Here is a 20,522-nt window from a genome sequence, read left to right as displayed (position 1 = left end):
CAGCCCGGGATCACAGTGCTAGGCAGAAACTCCATCCACTCTGCCCACAGCCAGGGCACTGCTGGAATTCCTGGATAGTTCTAGTAACTATGGTTCTTGCTAGTTGCTCCCTTCCCCAACCGTTCAAAAAACAATTCCACACTCTGGCAGTTGTCTACTCCGTCAGCTTCGTCCATCGAGGTTTGGTTGGATCAGGTATAGCCTATCTGCCTATATGATTAATATCTTAATGTCTCAGTAGTTTGTTAACATTTATGGTGGCCCATCTCCCACTTAATAACCATTTGAAAAATTCACTCAATGATTTTAAGGATCTACCAATTTCTTGAATTCTGATCACATCTTTACCATTTCCCTTTTGTTCACAGACTTCCACTGAGTGATTTAGGAAACAAACTTTAGGAGCCAAGGGAACATTTTCATCCAGATGATCAGCTGTTATTTTAATTATGCAGGTGAATTGTTCTCAAATGGTTAAAACTCATGCTGGGAGGGAATATCAGAACTTGTGCCAAACATTACTTCTACCTTTCGTAGGATTGATGCTTTTTAATCATCTTTAATACCATGCCTTGATCTGCTTAGAATTCTCATCTTACAAATGAAGGATGAAGATTTGTTTTAACTGCTTCATACACACAGTATTTCAGGCTGTAACTCTGTACCTGATGGAGCATCCTGCTGAATGACAAAGTACTGTCTGCCTGACATCTCGTCTGAGCATTGGACTTTGGCACCTCCTGATTCTTCCGCCAAACTGCAGTGCAGATTGACGTAGGGCTGTAGTGGCTGTTCTCCAGCTTGCTGTGCAGCAGGATATGTCTCGGCAGTTCTGTGGTCCCCGATGCTTTGGATGGTATCGGTGTTCAGAGTTTCTGGCACGTTCTCGACAGCAGGGGTTGCGGATTTAGATCGCAGTTCTCCCGACAGTTTGAACTCCAGATTTTGGAGCTTGGACATACACCAGGATTTCATATCGTCCACCATAGAAGACTGCAAAGAAGATGGGAATGATTCAGCAGACAGTATCGTCAAACCAGATTTAGTCTGTTAAGTTGCTGTACTTCAATTCACATATTTAATGGGAGGAAAGGAGTTTTTAGCACCTTAGAAATGAAAATATCTCATAAATGGAGACTTTGTCAATGTGTTGGAGCAGCAAAGCAATGTGAGTGTGCAAGGCACAAAATCTTCAGAGCGAGTGGACAGATTATTTAAAAAGCTGCAAAACAAATAGGATTTAGAAGTTCATATGAAAGCAGAAGAGGACATTGTGGCTGCACAACATGACAGGTTAAAGCTAGAATATTGCGCACAATTTTGGGGGAAATGAAGCCCTGGGTGAAAAGTACAAAACAGATTTACCTTGAACAAGGAAAGGTTGGAGCAATTAGGGCTATTTTCTCTCAAACCAAGGAGGGAGGTTTGTCAACAGTATGCAAAATGATAAAAGGAATAGACAAGGTACAGTGGCAGAATGGTTAGCACTGCTGCCTCACAGCTGGGTTTGGTTCTGGCCTTGGGTGACAGTGTGGAGTGTGCACGTTCTCCCCGTGTCTGTGTGGGTTTCCTCCCACAGTCCAAAGATGTGCATGTTAAGTGGATTGGCCATGCTAAATTGCCCCTTGGTGTCCAGGGATGTGTAGGTTAGGTGGATTAGTCATAGAATCATAGAAACCCTACAGTGCAGAAGGAGGCCATTCGGCCCATCGAGTCTGCACCAACCACAATCCCACCCAGGCCCTAACCCCACATATTTACCCACTAATCCCTCTAACCTACGCATCTCAGGACTCTAAGGGGCAATTTTTAACCTGGCCAATCAACCTAACCCGCACATCTTTGGACTGTGGGAGGAAACGGGACTACCCGGAGGAAACCCACGCAGACACGAGGAGAATGTGCAAACTCCACACAGACAGTGACCCAAGCCGGGAATCGAACCCAGGTCCCTGGAGCTGTGAAGCAGCAGTGCTAACCACTGTGCTACCGTGCCGCCCTAAATTGTAAATGCATGGGGTTATGAGGGGAGGGCCTGTGTGGGATGCTCTTAGGAGAATCAGTGCAGACTCAATGAGCCGAATGGCCTCTTTCAGCATTGTAGGGATTCTATGGTAAACATGGGCTTTCTCAAATAAACCCTTTTAATGGAGGCAGAGCAGGAGGGTAAATGAGAGAAGCGCACAGAGTAGACTACACAAAAGGAAAACAAAAATAGCCAGGCGATACTCTTCCACCATAGTTTACAGACCACTCTGCTCATTCAATAGTGTCTCAGAAGATCTGATGGAGGCAGAGGTCAAGAAAAGAGGGTCAAAAGGAACTCCTGTAAAAAACTGACCTCAAAACACCGTAAAAAAACAAACATACTTCACATCTCTGGGTTGGAAGGGCCTGGTGGCCTTCTCCTGCTTCTATTTCTTATGCTTTTGTGCAATGTGACAAAATGGTTAGACTGTGCACATATATATTTACAATATGTTTCCTATAATGCCTGCTTTTACCTTAACCGTCAGTTTCCTACTGTTATTTGAACAGGCCAGTTATAAAATACATCTTGCACACATCTGCACCCCTGAACCAGGGTAGTGTCTCATGATTCCTCATCTTTCTACTATTTGACCCTTATCGGTCAGTTGATACGTCAATACTGGTGCCTGGTTAAGCAAGGAGAACAGGGTGGCCTTGGCATCCAGCCGTCTTGTCCAGGTTTCAAGGCACTATTGTTTTATGTGCCTTCTGCCTAAGCCACCAGAATTGTATTTGTTTTTCTTACACAGCAAGCCATTAGTTTTCACACACTGCTAGATTACTGCTGAAGGATGTGATTGCACTAGAGGGGGTGCAGAGGAGATTTACCTGGATGCTACCTGGGATGGAACATTTAAGTTATGGAGAGAGGTTGGATAGGCTTGGATTGTTTTCGTCGGAGCAGAGAAGACAGAGGGGCGACCTGATTGGGGGGTACAAGATTATGAGGGACATGGACAAGCTGGATAGGGAGCAGCTGTTCCCCTTAGTTGAAGGGTCAGTTACGAGGGGACACAAGTTAAAAATGAGGGGTGGGAGGTTTAGGGGGGGATTCCAGAAAAACCTTTTTTACTCAGAGTGGTGACAGTCTGGAATGCCTGGGAGAGTGATGGAGGCGGGATGCCTCACATCCTTTAAAAAGTACCTGAATGAGTACTTGGCATGCCATAACATTCAAGGCTATGGGCCAAGTGCTGGCAAGTGGGATTAGGTGGGCAGGTCAGGACCTTTCATGCGTCGGTGCAGACTCGATGGGCCGAAGGGCCTCTTCTGCACTGTAGTATTCTGTGAAGTTTACTTCTTGACCATTTCGTTACTTGCAAAACATCTAGTTGATGAAGGCCCAAACCACAGATTCGTATCAAGTCACCTCTCAACCTCATTTTACCAGAGCATATCACAAAGCAGGAATAAAAATATACTTTAAATCAAATCTAATTTAAAAAACCCTTAATATATAGTCTGGTATATATTTAAGTTAGCTCTTGATAATTAATAGTAAACCCAATGTAAGGATTTCCCAGGATTCTTACAGTACATAATGCAACCTTGTTGTGATCAGGAGATGTGGTTTTACCTGGCGTTTGTCTCCTTCCAGTCTCTCTAGTAAAGCACGCTGGTCAATACGATGTAGACATTCTGTCCTTTCTGCTGAGAGTCGCTCAGATGTCAGCTTATCTAAAACTCTGATCTGAGTTTGGAAAGTAAAACATTTGTACAGAGTAAAGCTTCTGTAATTGTACGGAAAATTCACACAAGACTGATTCTGACTCAGAGATGAGAGTGCCACCAACCAAGACAGAGCTGACACATCATTCAGTTATTTATTCAGAGAGAAATATCAGATGGAAGGAGGTGATACCATTATTTATTTGGTCAAGTGGAACATGGGGAACAGCACAAATTGTGATTGTAGCCATCCAAGTCTGATCATCGCCCATGTGTTCAACTCCTGCCCTGAGAGGTTCATTCCTGGTGGCATCACAACCAATCACACTGTAGATGTTGAATGGGTTGTTAACCTCAACATTGAACTATAGCTGCTTCCCAACCATACTGTGGTAATATGTCTTTAAGGGATAGCAATATGCTGTCACTTTAAGGAAGTGTATCATGTGATCCAGCCTCAGTTTGACTTTGGCCTGAAGAAGAACACAGCACACAAGTCCACGTGTTCAGAATTAATAAATGAACCCACAACATGTTTACACAGTCCCTTATAAGTGATCGAGACTTTGATATCATAACACACATACAACAGCCATCTCAGCATTGAATTAGAACTGCTTCCCCAGTCAAAGGAGTTAAAAGAAAAAGTTGTTATGATACACAAACTAAACCTGCATTCTCGCTCGGAAATCCTCTGCCAGGGTAAATGTAAAACAATCAAAGAAGCGCTTTCTTCATCATAGGGAGAAAAAAAATAACCAGAAGAGCCATATATTGTGGTCATCAAGATGGTGTCATGGTTTATGTTTAAAATGTGTGTTTTCTACTTTAATCCCATGTGATTATGTGATTAAAGCTTCTGACACAGCATGTGGACAAGTCTACAAGAGGAGAGGCTGTACTTGATCTGATACTGACCAATGAACCTGGACAGGTGTCAGATCGCTCAGTGGGAGAGCATCTTGGGGATAGCGATCATAACTCTATCTCCTTTAGGCTTGCATTGGAAAAAGAGAGGATCAGGCAAGCTAGGAAAGTGTTTATATGGAGTAAGGGGAAATATGAAGACATTAGACAGCAAATTAGAGGAGTAAATTGGAAGGAGATATTCTCGGGGAAATGTACTGAAGAGAGGTGGCAGTTTTTCAAGGAATGTCTGTCTAGAGTTCTACAGGACAACGTTCCGAGTAGACAGGGAGGTGTTGGTCGGTTACAGGACCTGGTCGAGAAGAAAAGGAAAGCGTACAAAAGGCTCAGAGAGCTTGGCAAAGATAGGGATTTAGAAGAGTATACGGCTTGTAGGAAGGGACTAAAGAAGGAAATTAGGAGAGCCAGAAGGGGTCACGAGAAGGCCCTGGCAGGTAGGATTAAGGAGAACCCTAAGGCGTTCTATAAATATGTGAAGAGTAAAAGGATGAGACGTGAAGGAATAGGGCCTATAAAAGGTGAAGGCGGGAAAGTCTGTACGGAACCAGTAGAAATGGCAGAGGTGCTCAATGAGTATTTTGCCTCTGTTTTCACAGAGAAGAAAGACCTGGGTGGATGTACTGCGGGCGTGCGGTGGACTGAAAGGATTGAGTATGTGGACTTTAAGAAAGAGGTTGTGCTGGAATCTTTGAATGGCATCAAGATAGATAAGTCGCCGGGTCCGGATGGGATGTACCCCAGGTTACTGTGGGAGGCGAGGGAAGAGATTGCAGAGCCTCTGGCGATGATCTTTGCGTCGTCGATGGAGACGGGAGAGGTGCCGGAGGATTGGAGCATTGCGGATGTGGTTCCTATTTTCAAGAAGGGGAATAGGGATAGCCCAGGTAATTACCGACCGGTGAGTCTAACCTCAGTGGTTGGTAAACTGATGGAGAAGATCCTGAGGGACAGGATATATGAGCATTTAGAGAGGTTTAGTATGCTCAAGAATACTCAACATGGCTTTGTGAAGGGCAGATCATGCCTTACGAGCCTGCTGGAGTTCTTCGAAAATGTGACTAAACATATTGACGAAGGGAAGGCGGTAGATGTGGTTTATATGGATTTTAGCAAGGCGTTCGATAAGGTCCCCCATGCAAGGCTTCTGGAAAAAGTGAGAGGGCATGGGATCCAAGGGGCTGCTGCCCGGTGGATCCAGAACTGGCTTGCCCAAAGGAGGCAGAGAGTGGGTATAGATGGGTCTTTTTCTAAATGGAGGTCGGTCACCAGTGGTGTGCCCCAGGGATCTGTTCTGGGACCCTTGCTGTTTGTCATTTTCATAAATGACCTGGATGAGGAAGCAGAGGGATGGGTTGGTAAGTTTGCCGACGACACGAAGGTTGGTGGGGTTGTGGATAGTCTGGAGGGATGTCAGAAGTTAGAGAGGGACATAGATAGGATGCAAGACTGGGCGGACAAGTGGCAGATGGACTTCAACCCAGATAAATGCGTCGTGGTCCATTTTGGTAGGTCAAATGGGATGAAGGAGTACAATATAAAGGGAAAGACTCTTAGTACTGTCGAGGATCAGAAGGACCTCGGGGTCCGGGTCCATAGGACTCTAAAATCGGCCCCGCAGGTGGGAGGAGGTGGTTAAGAAGGCGTGTGGTGTGCTGGCCTTTATCAATCGAGGGATTGAGTTTAGGAGTCCGGGATAATGCTGCAGCTATATAAGACCCTCGTCAGACCCCACTTGGAGTACTGTGCTCAGTTCTGGTCGCCTCACTATAGGGAGGATGTGGAAAAGATTGAAAGGGTGCAGAGGAGATTTACAAGGATGTTGCCTGGATTGAGTGGCGTGCCTTATGAGGATAGGCTGAGGGAGCTCGGTCTTTTCTCCTTGGAGAGACGAAGGATGAGAGGAGACCTAATAGAGGTGTATAAGATGTTGAGAGGCATAGATCAGGTGGACTCTCAGAGGCTTTTTCCCAGGGTGGAAATGTCTGCTACGTGAGGACACAGGTTTAGGACGCTGGGGGGTAGGTACAGGGGAGATGTTAGGGGTAAGTTTTTCACACAGAGGGTGGTGGGCGAGTGGAATCAGCTGCCGTCAGTGGTGGTGGAGGCGAACTCAATAGGGTCTTTTAAGAGACTCCTGGATGAGTACATGGAGCTTAATAGGATGGAGGGTTATAGGTAGGTCTAGAAGGTAGGGATGTGTTCGGCACAACTTGTGGGGCCGAAGGGCCTGTTTGTGCTGTAGTTTTTCTATGTTTTATGTTCTATCCCGTCCTGATCTAGTGAAAAGAAATTGCTTTGTCCTCATATGGCAGTAGGCATGCAGTCAGACATTTGAACAAGTAGCATGCACTTATATGCCCTTAACATAGCAAAATTTTATTAGATGCCTTTCTGCTTGAAGGCAATCTCAAGCAGAATAAAAAGGTTGAGCCAAGTTGGCAATGTTTTGAAGCTGGAAGTATGTAGTCTCAGTGATGGACTGGACACAGGATTTGAAGCTCACTAAGATTGAAATTTGGTGAATTAACCTGGGATGAAGGGAGTTTCCGCTAGAATGGCATCAGTTTTACTTACATTGAGCACCAAGAATGACTGACTGCTTCATTTGTAACTTCAAGACGTACAGACAGTTAACTCAGTCTTAATCATAGAAACTAGGGTGGAAATGGTGAGCTGGAGCTGGATATCTTCAGTGCATTTGCACATACATTTCCTGCTAATTATATGACGCTCAATCCAAATGAGACCATTTGTTCAAAATGACAAGAGCTGGATTCATCTATAAATGGTTACCAAGTGATTTGGCTCACTTACTGTTAAGTACTATTGCACAACACACTATTCTCCATGTGTAGCAGGGATAAAGCGACCCCTGCTTTGAGACTACTAAAACAAGTAGATTAGTTTAAAAAAGGGACCTTCGTGTAATATATAAGTGAGGCATATTGTTTATTTATATATATATAAACAATATGCCTCACTTATATATTATACGAAGGTATTTTCTGTATAAGCACATATGTAATTATTTTTCAACAAGAACTATAGATTTAAACTGTATTTTGGTATTTTCCTGTAAGCTTTGGCCAACAAGCAATTTACCCCTTAGCATAATGGGAAATAAGTTAAATAGACAGACCAATGAAGCATAGAGCATTGGGCGGCACGATAGCACAGTGGTTAGCACTGCTGCCTCACAGTGCCAGGGATCCGGGTTTGATTCCCGGCTTGGGTCACTGTTTGCACGTTCTCCCTGTGTCTGCGTGGGTTTCTTTCGGGTGCTCCGGTTTCCTCCCACAGTCCAAAAATGTGCAGGTTAGGTTGATTGGCCATGCTAAAGTGCTCCTCTTAGTGTTAGGGGAGTGTCATGTGGATTAGTAGAGTAAATATGATAGGGCCTGGGTGGGATTGTTGTCGGTGCAGGCTCAATGGGCTGAATGGCCTCCTTCTGCACTGTAGGTATTCTGTGATATATTCTTCTGTCGGGGCAAGCCAGGCAGTTACAAGAAGGTTATTAAAATGAATAGAAGGATTCAGCTTCTAGCTGTAATGAACAGCTGCAATTCAATCTCCACTGATAAAGGGACAGAAAACAGACCAGGGAAGATTACTCCCTTCTCGCTCCCAGGACTGCAGGTGTTAGGGGTGACCCTTGAACCTACCTGATTAGGTTAGGTAAGGTTAGTAGGCAACGGGCGGGCGGACCTCTGGGTTCAGCTGACCAACAAATTCCTAATTTTGCTGGAAGGTAAAATGCTATTGGCCAAAGTAAATAAAGTGTATTATTGCAATTGGACCGACGAGCTTGGATGACAGATGAGGCAGGAGGATCAAATCTTCATGAATGTATATCCGTTGTACCCATGTGATGTAGCATCAGAGAGAAGTTGGAATCCTCTGACTATCTCTCTCTGAATACATTGGTCAAATGAAGAACATCTTTAACCGCATATTGTCTTTTGCAACTCTTTGCATTTGCTGAGATCAGCTGAATACAAGACCCCCCCCCTCCCCGCCAGTGGGACGCCCCATGAAAATCCCCTTACACCATGCTTTAGGGAAATGCAGTGGCTTTGTTTAATTACTGGACGATCCACAAGGACAAATATCCCATTAGTGATCATAATCTGTCCTTTGATCATTAGTTAATACTCCAGAATATGCAACCTGGAATTCCGCTGCTGGAGGAAAAGTTACATCCTATTATGGCAAATACAACCAGGAAGATAATATTAAACATCCCAATCCAAAGAGAAATGTCCACAATCCGATTTCCTTTGAACCGAGAGGGTTCACTTTGCATCTCAATCTTTCATGTATTAAAAAAAAACCCAACTCCATACTACGTGTAGGTAATATTATGCAGAAAATCATCACAGGCAGTTATTATTATTTATTTGTGCCACAAGTAGCTTACGTTAACGCTGCGATGAAGTTACTGTGAAAATCCCCTAGTCGCCACGCTCCGGCGCCTGTTCGGGTGCACCGGGGGAGAATTTAGCATGGCCAATGCACCCAACAGTCTTTTGGACTGTGAGAACAAGCTGGAGCACCCGGAATAAACCCACGCAGACAAGGGGATAATGTGCAGACTCTGCACAGTGACCCAACAGGTCCCTGTTGCTGTGAGGTAGCAGTGCTAACCACTGTGCCACCGTGCCGCCCCAGTAGTACAATCACTGGTACAGTCATAAATTTCATCCCCTGGAACCTAAGCTGCAGCAAATTGCCCAGTTGATGAATCCCAGAGCGCCAGACCCTTGACTCTACTTCAGATATGTTCAAACATTACCATTTAAACTATCCAATTAAAAAATAATGAAAATACTTTGTTGAGTTGGCAAGTCAAAAAAATCTATAGACAACCTGGAAGTGAAATGTTCCTCTTTTACCTCATGTTTATTTCTTCCTTCCAGTTCTCCAAGTTTCGTATTCAATTTTCCTTGCACAATCTCAAGTTCGGCTTTAATCTCTTCCTTTGTAGCTTCGAGACGGTTCTCCAGTTTATTGATCAGTGGCTCACAACGACAACCATTTATTGGAGCCTGAACAACAAAGTTACACAAGGTCATTGGCTAATAGCCAGATTTTAATGACCAATTCAAGTAAACTTTAGCAAGAGCTTTGCTTTAAATTATTGCCCAAAAGAGGAGACATGCTGCTGAAACTTAATCTTACACTCAGCAGGGCAAAGCCAAGCATGCTAAATTTCAAACAAACAATCACCAATTTATGTTACGGGAGAGATGGGTGCAGATTGGCTGGCAAGTTGAATCTGGCCAATGTGCTGCCATGGAACTACGGGCTCCCCAAATTCTGAGCTAATTCTAAAAAGGCACAAGATTTGACAATATTCCTTTTGAGCTATTGCTCCCCAGTGACTTTTCCATGGCAATGCCTCAGCCAATCAGTTAACTTGGTAACCAATCAGAAACTTTTTCTCCTGTAGCACAAATAGGTGTGATCGTTTGAAATTTGGCATTATAACGTTTGCCCTGATGAGCGCAAGAAAAAAAGCTTCAGCAACATGTCTTTCTTTTCAATATTCAACTTCTGTGCTGCCAAGCAACCATTTCTTTAAAATCAGAAATCTACTACTATAATCTTCTTATGCATATGTATTCAGATGTATAACAGTCTGCAACAGAATACCCCACTAACACCAAGAATGTCTAATTATACCTTCAAAATATCAACATCTTTGGTCTTAGTTAATTCCACCATTGATCCATTTCATCACTTCCAGACTGGGAGTAAGGCATTGCAAGTGTCCAATCTCCTGAGCTCCACCCTGTATAAAATTTCAACTCATCAAAACTCCAAGACATTCATCCTATCTTGCACTAAACCATGCTTGTCTACACGCCTGTCTTCTTCATTTATAAATCACTTCATAGCCTTGTCTCGTTCCTCCAATCTCTTCCAGCCTTATCCTACCCTTTTCTAACTCTTGTGTGCTATTGGTTCTCCCTTCCATTCCCTCAGAGTGGCACACTCTTCAACCATTTTTCTCCTCACAAATGCAATTCCCTCCATCTTTAAAAGCTTGCCCTTTTGACCATGCCTCGGTCAATTGACCTAACCTTTTCCTTACTAATTCTTAGGCCCAACTTATTCATAGAATCTACAGTGCAGACGGAAGCCATCTGGCTCATTGAAACTGCACCGACAACAATCCCTAGGGAAATTTCACAGTAACTTCACTGCAGTAAGCTTTAATTGTGAGTAATAAATAAACTTTTACCTTTATCCCACCCAGGTCCCATCCCCGCAGCCCCACATATTTACTCTCCTAGTCCCCCTGACACTAAGGGGCAATTTATCATGGCCAATCAACCTAACCCGCACATCTTTGGACTGTGGGAGGAAACCGGAGCACCCGGAGGAAACCCACGCAAACACAGGGAGAATGTGCAAACTCCACACAGACAGTGACCCATGGCTGGAATTGAAGCCGGGTCCCTGGCACTGTGAGGAGCTAACTACTATGCCACCTTGCCACCCGATGAACATTGGGGTGTTATTCTTTAACAGTTTAAAGAGATACAAGTTTTTCAGAGACAGATTTTATTAAACCCTATAAGATTTATCAAATGCTGCATCAGGAACAAATAAATAATGGTCAGTTTCACAAATAGAGACACCCATCACACAAAAAATATAATTTTAAACAAATATTTTCACTCCATTATAGGAGTGAGGTTACGTTATCTGAACAATTTTCTTATTTGATCAGGTGGGTGTTTAGAAGTCTCCAAATCAAACTGCTTGGAAATTCATACAAGTGTTTGCTTACTGATCCCAAGTGCACTCTTTCCCCTTGAGAAAACACAGCCTTCTGATCTGAAATTGGAAAGTTTATCTGTAGTTTGGTAGCACTGGGCTTGGGTGCCCTCAGTTATGTCTGGAGGGTACTGCCAGAGATTATTTCTTGAAGCCATTCATATGTTTTGCGAGCACAGAGCACTGATAATATTCCATGCAGACAATGTTGCTCCTTTGGGGCATTGGCATGCAGGCTTACCTGCTGGTGTTAATACTGGACAAGTCAAATCCCAGAGTGAAATCTGGCTTGACGTTAGAGAGAGTGCAGAGAAGGTTTACCAGGATGTTGCCTGGTATGGAGGGTCTTAGCTATGAGGAGAGATTGGGTAAACTGGGGTTGTTCTCCCTGGAAAGACAGAGAATGAGGGGAGATCTAATAGAGGTGTACAAGATTATGAAGGGGATAGATAGGGTGAACGGTGGGAAGCTTTTTCCCAGATCAGAAGTAACGTTCACGAGGGGTCACGGGCTCAAGGTGAGAGGGGCGAAGTATAACTCAGATATTAGAGGGATGTTTTTTACACAGAGGGTGGTGGGGGCCTGGAATGCGCTGCCAAGTAGGGTGGTGGAGGCAGGCACGCTGACATCGTTTAAGACTTACCCGGATAGTCACATGAGCAGCCTGGGAATGGAGGGATACAAACGATTGGTCTAGTTGGACCAAGGAGCGGCACAGGCTTGGAGGGCCGAAGGGCCTGTTTCCTGTGCTGTACTGTTCTTTGTTCTTTGACAGATCCTAACTTTACTTTAGAAACATGGAGGTAAGAAGTTACTGAATATATTCACAGGAGTCTGTTGATGAACCTTTAACGCAAATTAAATATTTACAAAACAATAAAAAATGAACTATATTACATCAGACAAAAATGTTGGACAGATCTCAATACGAACCCAAGACAACGCTTCAAATTCACACAATGTCAGGTCACAATGGCCTGAACCCATTCCCATCACCCCACATACCTCCCTCCCCAGAAACCCCATGTAGCTCTCTCCCCAGCAAGATCAGTCAGCAAGCTTGCAATGAGGTGGGCAAACACTTCAACAATCCCCATTAGGGGACCACAATCCCCCAGGTTGTGGAAGTAGCAACAATGGGACGATCAGAAGCAGTGAGAAGACTGACAGGAATGGGAGGCAGGAGCAGGATCTGCAGTTAGACAGCTGACAAGAGCAAGGTAACATTGTCTTTTCTTGCAACATTTCTAATTCATTCAGGAGTCTTATAGGGACTTCAACAAAGTGCAATTCCTGATTAAGAAAAAACTATTATAAAAGTTGACTTCACCTCATGTGACCTCACTCTGTATCCTCCCTTCTCCTGCCAGCTCTCTACACTGTACACACTTCTACTTTCTTGCTCCTTCTACAGGAGAGGATTTTTGTTGGGTAGTTGATTGATTGAAGCAGCATTCACACAGTTGCCAAAAAGTCAAACTAACATAAAAAAAATTTGAAGTGGTTATACTCTATGGCCCTTCAATTCCCCTCAACTTTAGCTATAGACATAGGAAGTCACTGACAACACATCTACGGTCGGGAATATCTCATTGGATGGCAGACGTACTGGGTCTCAGCCTCTGGCAATATCCTTCGCGTGACTGAGCATGCCAGCATAATCACTCCCATCACAAAGATCACATGCCTCCCCCAACCTGGCAGTTGCCCTGTATTGCGAGGCCAACATCTTGCCAAAGACAGTTAAGTAAAGAGCAAGCAATCTGAAGTTTGTCAGTGATGGAAACAATTCAATTGGAAAGTAAAGGACACATCATGTTAGAATCAATGGTGTGTCACACTGAAACTCAAGCTGGTACAAACATAATTGCTGAACCTCGGAAAGGAAAGAGAGCACCGGGGGCAGAGGAATTTCCATCACTTGGAATATATCATCTGAAGAAGCAATAAACCATCAGGATTAGAATGGCTGTAATTATATTTTTTTTAAAAACAAGAGCCTAACATAAATTCAAGATCATAATCTATTACTGGAAAAGTTGAAGGAGCTCCAAGTGCGCATGATTCTGGAATATGCAGATCATACTTTTGAGTTTAATGCACTGGCATTGATCAGATTTACTGAAGGGAAGAAAAATGATTCCGATTCACCAGCATCAAATTATGATTGCACAGAGCGTGAGAAAAATCAGATTCAATTTAGTTGGGCAGAGTTCAATTCACCAGCCTAGGAATGAACCAAATTAACGTTTTAAATGGGAAATATGCAATTTAACAGACAGTCGATTATTGGGAAATTTCACGTGAAGCTAAATTTTACGTCACAGACTAAACTCTCATGTGAATTTCATCATGTTAAGGATCTTTCCTCCCCAATGCCAAAGACATAAGAGCTTGGAGAGGGATGACTGTTTATTCTGAATTCGGGCACAAGAGGCAAAAGTTCTTCTTCCCACTGAATTTAGGAGGAAAAAAATCAGGGGCACTTTGTGCCCAAATATGCCATAAACATTGATGCCCAAACTGGTCTTTACAATATATGCTAAGGAGGAAAATTCATAGCTTGGACCCATGGAATTTCCTTTTTGTATCGTGGGCACAAAACAATTAAACAATGAAAAGGTCACCATAAAGTGAAACTGTAGATAAAAACTATAATTGATAGGGAGCGATTTAAAGAACAGTCTAATCTTAAATTTGGGCTGATTGAGCTAAATTGTTCAGGTTTATGTATTTGTGATATTATTTGTTTCTATGAGTTATATTAATGCACTGTAGTCCATACTCCCTGGAGTATATTCCAAATTGTTAGTGTGATAAAATAGAAAGCAATCAAGCAGTGTCATTGTGCTTTTACCTGCATGATTTTGCCATCCTTGTTTCTGTACAATGTGTAGAGCTGGTAGGCTCGAAAATTATGAGGGAGAAGAGTTTGCTGTGGACTTGGGGAACAGCAGCAATGTTTGCTTCTCCTTCTCCTGACATGTGCGTTGTCTTGTTGAGGTTGCTGGTCTGCCAATAGAGGAGGGTCAGAAAGACCAGAACCCTGTCGAAAAGTAATAAGTTTAGCAACTTTGGATAAAAGAGGTCAGTGTTCAAATCAAAAATCAAGGAACGACGCATTATTTAAGTAATAAAGCTCTTTGCTCAGTGTTTAAGCTAGTACAGCTTACCTGTCCTTGAAAATATGCCACACTCTGACGTTCCACTTTATGTAAACTTTGAAAGGAAAACAAATGTACAAACTAGGAAAAGATAAGCACAGCCCAGTTGTCAGGAAGCACCTATTCACACAGAGCAATTAATACCTGTAATACACTTCTGCAAAGGCTAGTTGATAGGAAAGAAATAACTCAAGAGCCACTCAAGAGGCTGTGGGAAGCAATGATGGGAAAACATTGGTTTCTTTTTAAAAATAAACTTTGCTCTTAGAACACAAAGGAGAATGGGAAAGCAAATTGTATTGCTCATGCCTGGTTGGCCTGAAGCTTCAACGATCAGCCAGATTGTATGGAACTGCAATCATATGTAGTCCAGACAACACCAGGCAGGTGAAGGACATACGTGAACAAGCTACAGTCCAGTTTTGGCCTTGCATATATTACCATTATTGGATTCAATTTCACACCTTGCATTGGTGAGATTTGAACTCAACCTCTGGGTTGCTATTCCAGCACCATAACCACTAGCATCCAGGACCGGTCATGGAAGGGTGAGCGGATGAATTCAGTTGCCTCCCACATTTTTAACTTATCATTGGAAATAAAAAGGTAGCTTGTATACAACTTCTGCTTTTTATGATTTAAAGATTAGCCAAAGCTCTTCACAGCTAATTAAACACTTCTGAAGTGCAGTCCCTCTTTTAACACAGAGAAATGCAGAAGTCAGTTGTGCACTCTGAGGTCCCACAAATAGCAATAAGATTACTGGTCAGATATTCCACTTACGTGATATTGGCTGAAACATAAATATTAGACAGGCTAGTGAATTTCTCTAAAATAAAAGCAAATTACTGCGGATGCTGGAATCTGAAACAAAAACAGAAAATGCTGGAAAATCTCAGCAGGTCTGACAGCATCTGTGAAGGAAGAACAGAGCTAACATTTGGTCATCGAAACGCTGGCTCTGTTCTCTCTCCACAGATGCTGTCAGACCTGCTGAAATTTTCCAGCATTGTCTGTTTTTGTACAGAACTTCTTTGCTCATCTTCAAAAACTGTACAGGATCCTTTGCAGTCATCACTTCATCAAAAGATATCATGTGTGTGAATTAGACTGCCGTTGGAAACAGTAATGATGTCAGAATTTTTACACTGTTGCTTGATAGGAAGGGATGGAAATTTTTAAAAGTTTATTAGTCATAAGTAGGCTTACATTAACACTGCAGTGAAGTTATTGTGAAAATCCCCTAGTCGTCACACTCTGGCGCCTGTTCGGGTACACCGAGGGAGAATTTAGCATGGCCAATGCACATAACCAACATTTCTTTTGGACTGTGGGAGGAAACCCACGCAGACACGGGGACAACGTGCAGACTCCACACTGTGACCCAAGCCGGGAATTGAACCCGGGTCGCTGGCGCTGTGACGCTGCAGTGCTGACCACTGTGCCATCCTTGTTTTCAGAGTGCTGATATTATCCAGTAGCCGTTTTGAGTGTTTGATTTTGGTTGACACAGACTCAGATTGTATCTGTTGGAAATGTGGCCTTGAAAATAACTTTTTCTTAAGGAGCAACATAAATTCATGGGGGGATTTACCAGCCCTATTATTAATATTGTATGTAAGTAATTCAGTTACTTATCCAATAGTTTGTTAGTTAATTTACCCTAGTTTGTTTGTTCTTAATGAAACGTATAAAAAAAACCCACAATTACCTTTTCCTTCTGTTTTTTCTTTCTTTCCCGCTTTTTCTTCTGTTCAGGTGTAGCTACTCTGATTAAATCATCACCATTTTTTTTCTTCTGATGTCCTTGCTCACTGCTGTGGGCATCATCTACTGAGACACTTCCCTGTTACAGAACAGAAAAGAATAAGTAACCAGATCATTACCACCTCCACATTTTAGTATGAAATTAAAGATGCAATTGATTATAGAATAGATACAGGACATTCAATAGGTACTTTTTCTTTGGAAGGGGAGGAGGGAAAAATAGGTATCTCTAAAGACCACATCACAGAATGAGAAATAAAGATCATTGATGGCTGTTTCAATAACTTTACATAGGACCTTAATGGAATAAAACATCCCCAAAGCATGTCACAACGGTGAAACTAGATTTGGAGCAGCACGGAGATAAAAGTTTTTAAGAAGACTTTCAATGCCACCATCCTTGCATTGGTTCATGGATGTCCTTTAGGGAAGGAAATCTGCCATACTTACATGGTCTAACTTACATATCACTCCAGATCCACAGCATTGTGGTTGACTCGTAAATGCCCTCTGAAACGGCCGAGCAAGCCACTCAGTCCAAGGGCAATTAGGGATGGGTAATAAATGCTGGCCCAGCCAGTGATGCTCTTATCCCATGTAGGGATTTTGAAAAAAACCATCCTTGCAAACAATCATCCCATTTCCAACATTCCTTTCCACTCTAAAGTCCTTGTCGCCTCTCAAATCCATTCCCATCTTTCCTGGGATTCCGTGTTTGAATTCCAGGCCCCAGCCACAGTACCAAAACATAGAAACTAGAAGCAGGAGTAGGCCATTTGGCCCTTCAAGCCTGCTCTGCCATTCATTTTGATCATGGCTGATCATCGAATTCAATATCCTGATCCCCCCTTCCCCCCATATCCCTTGATCCCTTTAGCACAAAGATCTATATCTAGTTTCTTCTTGAAATCAGACAACGTTTTGGCCTCAACTACATTCTGTGGTGGTAAATTTCATACATTCATCACCCTCTGGGTGAAGAAATTTCTCCTCACCTCAGTTCTAAAAGGTTTACCCCTTATCCTCAAACTATGACGCCTAGTTCTGAACTCTCCCACCATTGGGAACATTCTTTCTCAATCTACCCTGTCTAACCTTGTTAGAATTTTTGAAGTTTCTATGAGATTCCTCCCTCACTCTTCTAAACTCCAGTGAATATAATCCAAACTGACTTAGTCTCTCCTCATATGACAGACCTGCCATCCCAGGAATCAGCCTGGTAAACCTTCGCTGTACTCCCTCTATAGCAATGACATCCTTCCTCAGACAAGGACATCAAAACTACACACAATATTCCTGATGTGGCCTCACCAACACCCTATACAATTGCAACAAAACATCCCTATACTCAAATCCTCTCGCTATGGAGGCCAACATATCATTTGCCTTGTTTACTGTCTGCTGAACCTGCGCACTTACTTTCAGCGACTGATGCACGAGGACTCCAAGGTCTCGTTGAGTATCCACCTCTCTCAATTTACACCCATTCAAGTAATAACCTGTCTTCCTATTATTGCTACCAAAGCGGATAACCTCATTTTTAAAAAAGTTTATTTATTAGTGTCACAAGTAGCCTTACATTAACACTGCAATGAAGTTACTGTAAAAATCCTCTAGTCGCCACACTCTGGCATCTGTTCAGGTACACATTTATCCACATTATACTGCATCTGCCATGCAAACAACTCTTATATAAGTGACAAATAACATCCTAGGTGAGCATGAACAAAGATAAACTTTGATGAGGGTGTGGAAGGATGGATTCGTAAATTTGCGGATGACACTAAAGTCGGTGGAGTTGTAGACAGTGCGGAGGGAAGTGGCAGGTTACAGAGGGACATAGATAAGCTGCAGAGCTGGACTGAGAGGTGGCAAATGGAGTTTAATGCGGAAAAGTGTGAGGTGATTCACTTTGGAAGGAGTAACAGGAATACAGAGTACTGGGCTAATGGTAAGATACTTGGTAGTGTGGATGAACAGAGGGATCTGGGTGTCCATGTGCATAGATGCCTGAAAGTTGGCACCCAGGTTGATAGGGTTGTTAAGAAGGCATACGGTGTGTTAGCTTTTATTGGTAGAGGGATTGAGTTTCAGAGCCAGGAGGTCATGCTGCAACTGTACAAAACTCTGGTGCGGCAGCATTTGGAGTATTGCGTACAGTTCTGGTCGCCGTATTATAGGAAAGATGTGGAAGTGTTGGAAAGGGTGCAGAGGAGATTTACCAGGATGTTGCCTGGTATGGTGGGAAAATCGTATGAGGAAAGGCTGAGGGGCTTGAGGTTGTTTTCGTTAGAGAGAAGAAGGTTAAGAGGTGACTTAATAGAGGCATACAAGATGATCAGAGGATTAGATAGGGTGGATAGTGAGAGCCTTTTTCCTCGGATGGTGATGGCTAGCACGAGGGGACATAGCTTTAAATTGAGGGGCGAGAGATATAGGACAGATGTTAGAGGTAGGTTTTTTACTCAGAGAGTAGTAAGGGCGTGGAATGCCCTGCCTGCAGCAGTAGTGGACTCGTCAACATTAAGAGCATTCAAATGGTTATTGGATAAACATATGGATGATATTGGAATAGTGTAGATTAGAGGGGCTTTAGATTGGTTCCACTGGTCGGCGCAACATCGAGGGCCGAAGGGCCTGTACTGCGCTGTAATGTTCTATGTACCTTTGTCATCATTCGTGACCTGCCTGCAACCTTTGACGTGGTTGAACCTGTCATCGTCCTCCACTGCCTTTCCATTGTCGTCCACATGGCTGGGACTGCTCTCACGCACAGTCCATTCTTATCTATCTAATCGTCACTAGAGTATAATTTGAATGCCCCCCCACCCCCGCCACTGGTGTACTCCCAGGTTCGATCCGTGTCCATTATCTATTTCTCATCTAAATGCTGCTCCTTAGCAACATGGTCCAAAAGCACAACATTAGTTTTCACATGTACGCGGATGATACCCAGATTTATTCACCAATGTCTCTCTCCACTCTTCCGTTGTTGCTAAATTATCACACTGTTTATCTGACATTCAATACTGGTTGAGCAGAAATGTCTTCTAATTGAAATTTGTGAAGACTGAAGAAATTGTTATTGGTTCACGTCCCAAAGTCAGTTCCCTAGCTACTGATTCCATCCCCCTTCCTAGCAACAGTCTAGAGATTAAACAAGTCTGTTTGCAACCTTAGGGTCACAGAGAAACATCAAAAGTAGGAGGAGAAATAGGCCATAATTGCTGGATCATCCAACGCGATAAGCCTTCCCCATATATCCTTTGATCCCCTTCACCCCAAGATGATATCTAACTTCTTCTTGAAAACATACAGCATCTTGGCCTCAACTGCTTTCTATGGTAGTGAATTCCACAGGCTCACCATTCTCTGAGTGAAGAAATTTCTCCTCATCTCAGTCCTAAAAGGTTTACCCCGTACCCTTAGACTGTGACTCCTGGTTTTGGACACCCCCACCATTGGAAACATCCTTTCTGCATCTACCCTGTTTAGTCTTATTAGAATTTTTGTAGGTTTCTATGAGACCCCATCTCAATCTTCTGAACTCCAGCATCGCTCCTCATATATCAGTTCCACCATCCCAGGAATCAGCCTGGTAAACCTTCACTGTACTCCCTCTATAGCAATGGCATCCTTCCTCAGATAAGGACACCAAAGCAGCAAACAATATTCCAGAAGTGGCCTCACCAATGCCCTGCATAATTGCAGCAAGACATCCCTGCTCCTGTACTCGAAGCCTCTTGCTTTGAAGGCCAACATGCCATTTGCCTTCTTTACAGCTTGCTGCACATGCATGCTTACCTTCAGTGACTGGTGCACAAGAACAGCAAGGTCTCGTTGCCCATTCCCCTCTCTCAATCTATAGCCAATCAGATAATAATCTGCCTTCCTGATTTTGCTACCAAAGTGGACAACCTCACATTTATCCACATTATACTGCATCTGTCATGCATCTGCCCACTCATTTTTCTTATTCAAATCACACTGAAGCATTTCTGCATCCTCCTCACAGCTCACCCAGCTTTGTGTCATCTGCAAATTTGGAGATTTTACATTTAGTTCCCGGGTCCAAATCATTCATATATGTAGTGAATAGCTAGTGTCCTAACACCAATCCCTACGGTAGTCTACTAGTCACTGCCTGCCATTCAGAAAATGATCCATTTATTCCTACTTTTT

The 20,522-nt window shown here is 43.1% G+C and overlaps 1 protein-coding gene across 4 annotated transcripts in view; it reads right to left on the bottom strand.

The window, feature by feature from the left end:
• Window positions 1-20,522, bottom strand: part of ankrd6b (ankyrin repeat domain 6b) — a 213,386-nt gene that overhangs the window by 8,089 nt on the left and 184,775 nt on the right. For all 4 annotated transcript variants that reach the window (XM_078212489.1, XM_078212492.1, XM_078212493.1 and 1 more), the window contains 5 exons: window positions 16,285-16,419; window positions 14,267-14,455; window positions 9,519-9,671; window positions 3,608-3,721; window positions 666-993 (listed from right to left, as the gene is read on the bottom strand). In XM_078212489.1, coding sequence (XP_078068615.1) covers window positions 666-993; window positions 3,608-3,721; window positions 9,519-9,671; window positions 14,267-14,455; window positions 16,285-16,419 — 919 coding nt within the window. The remainder of the gene's footprint in view (window positions 1-665; window positions 994-3,607; window positions 3,722-9,518; window positions 9,672-14,266; window positions 14,456-16,284; window positions 16,420-20,522) is intronic.

This window comes from Mustelus asterias, chromosome 5, assembly GCF_964213995.1.
Source record: "Mustelus asterias chromosome 5, sMusAst1.hap1.1, whole genome shotgun sequence".
NCBI classification, from domain to species: Eukaryota; Metazoa; Chordata; class Chondrichthyes; order Carcharhiniformes; family Triakidae; genus Mustelus; species Mustelus asterias.
The sequence above is the reverse complement of the archived record's forward strand: the minus strand, read 5'-3'. Positions and strand labels throughout refer to the sequence as shown.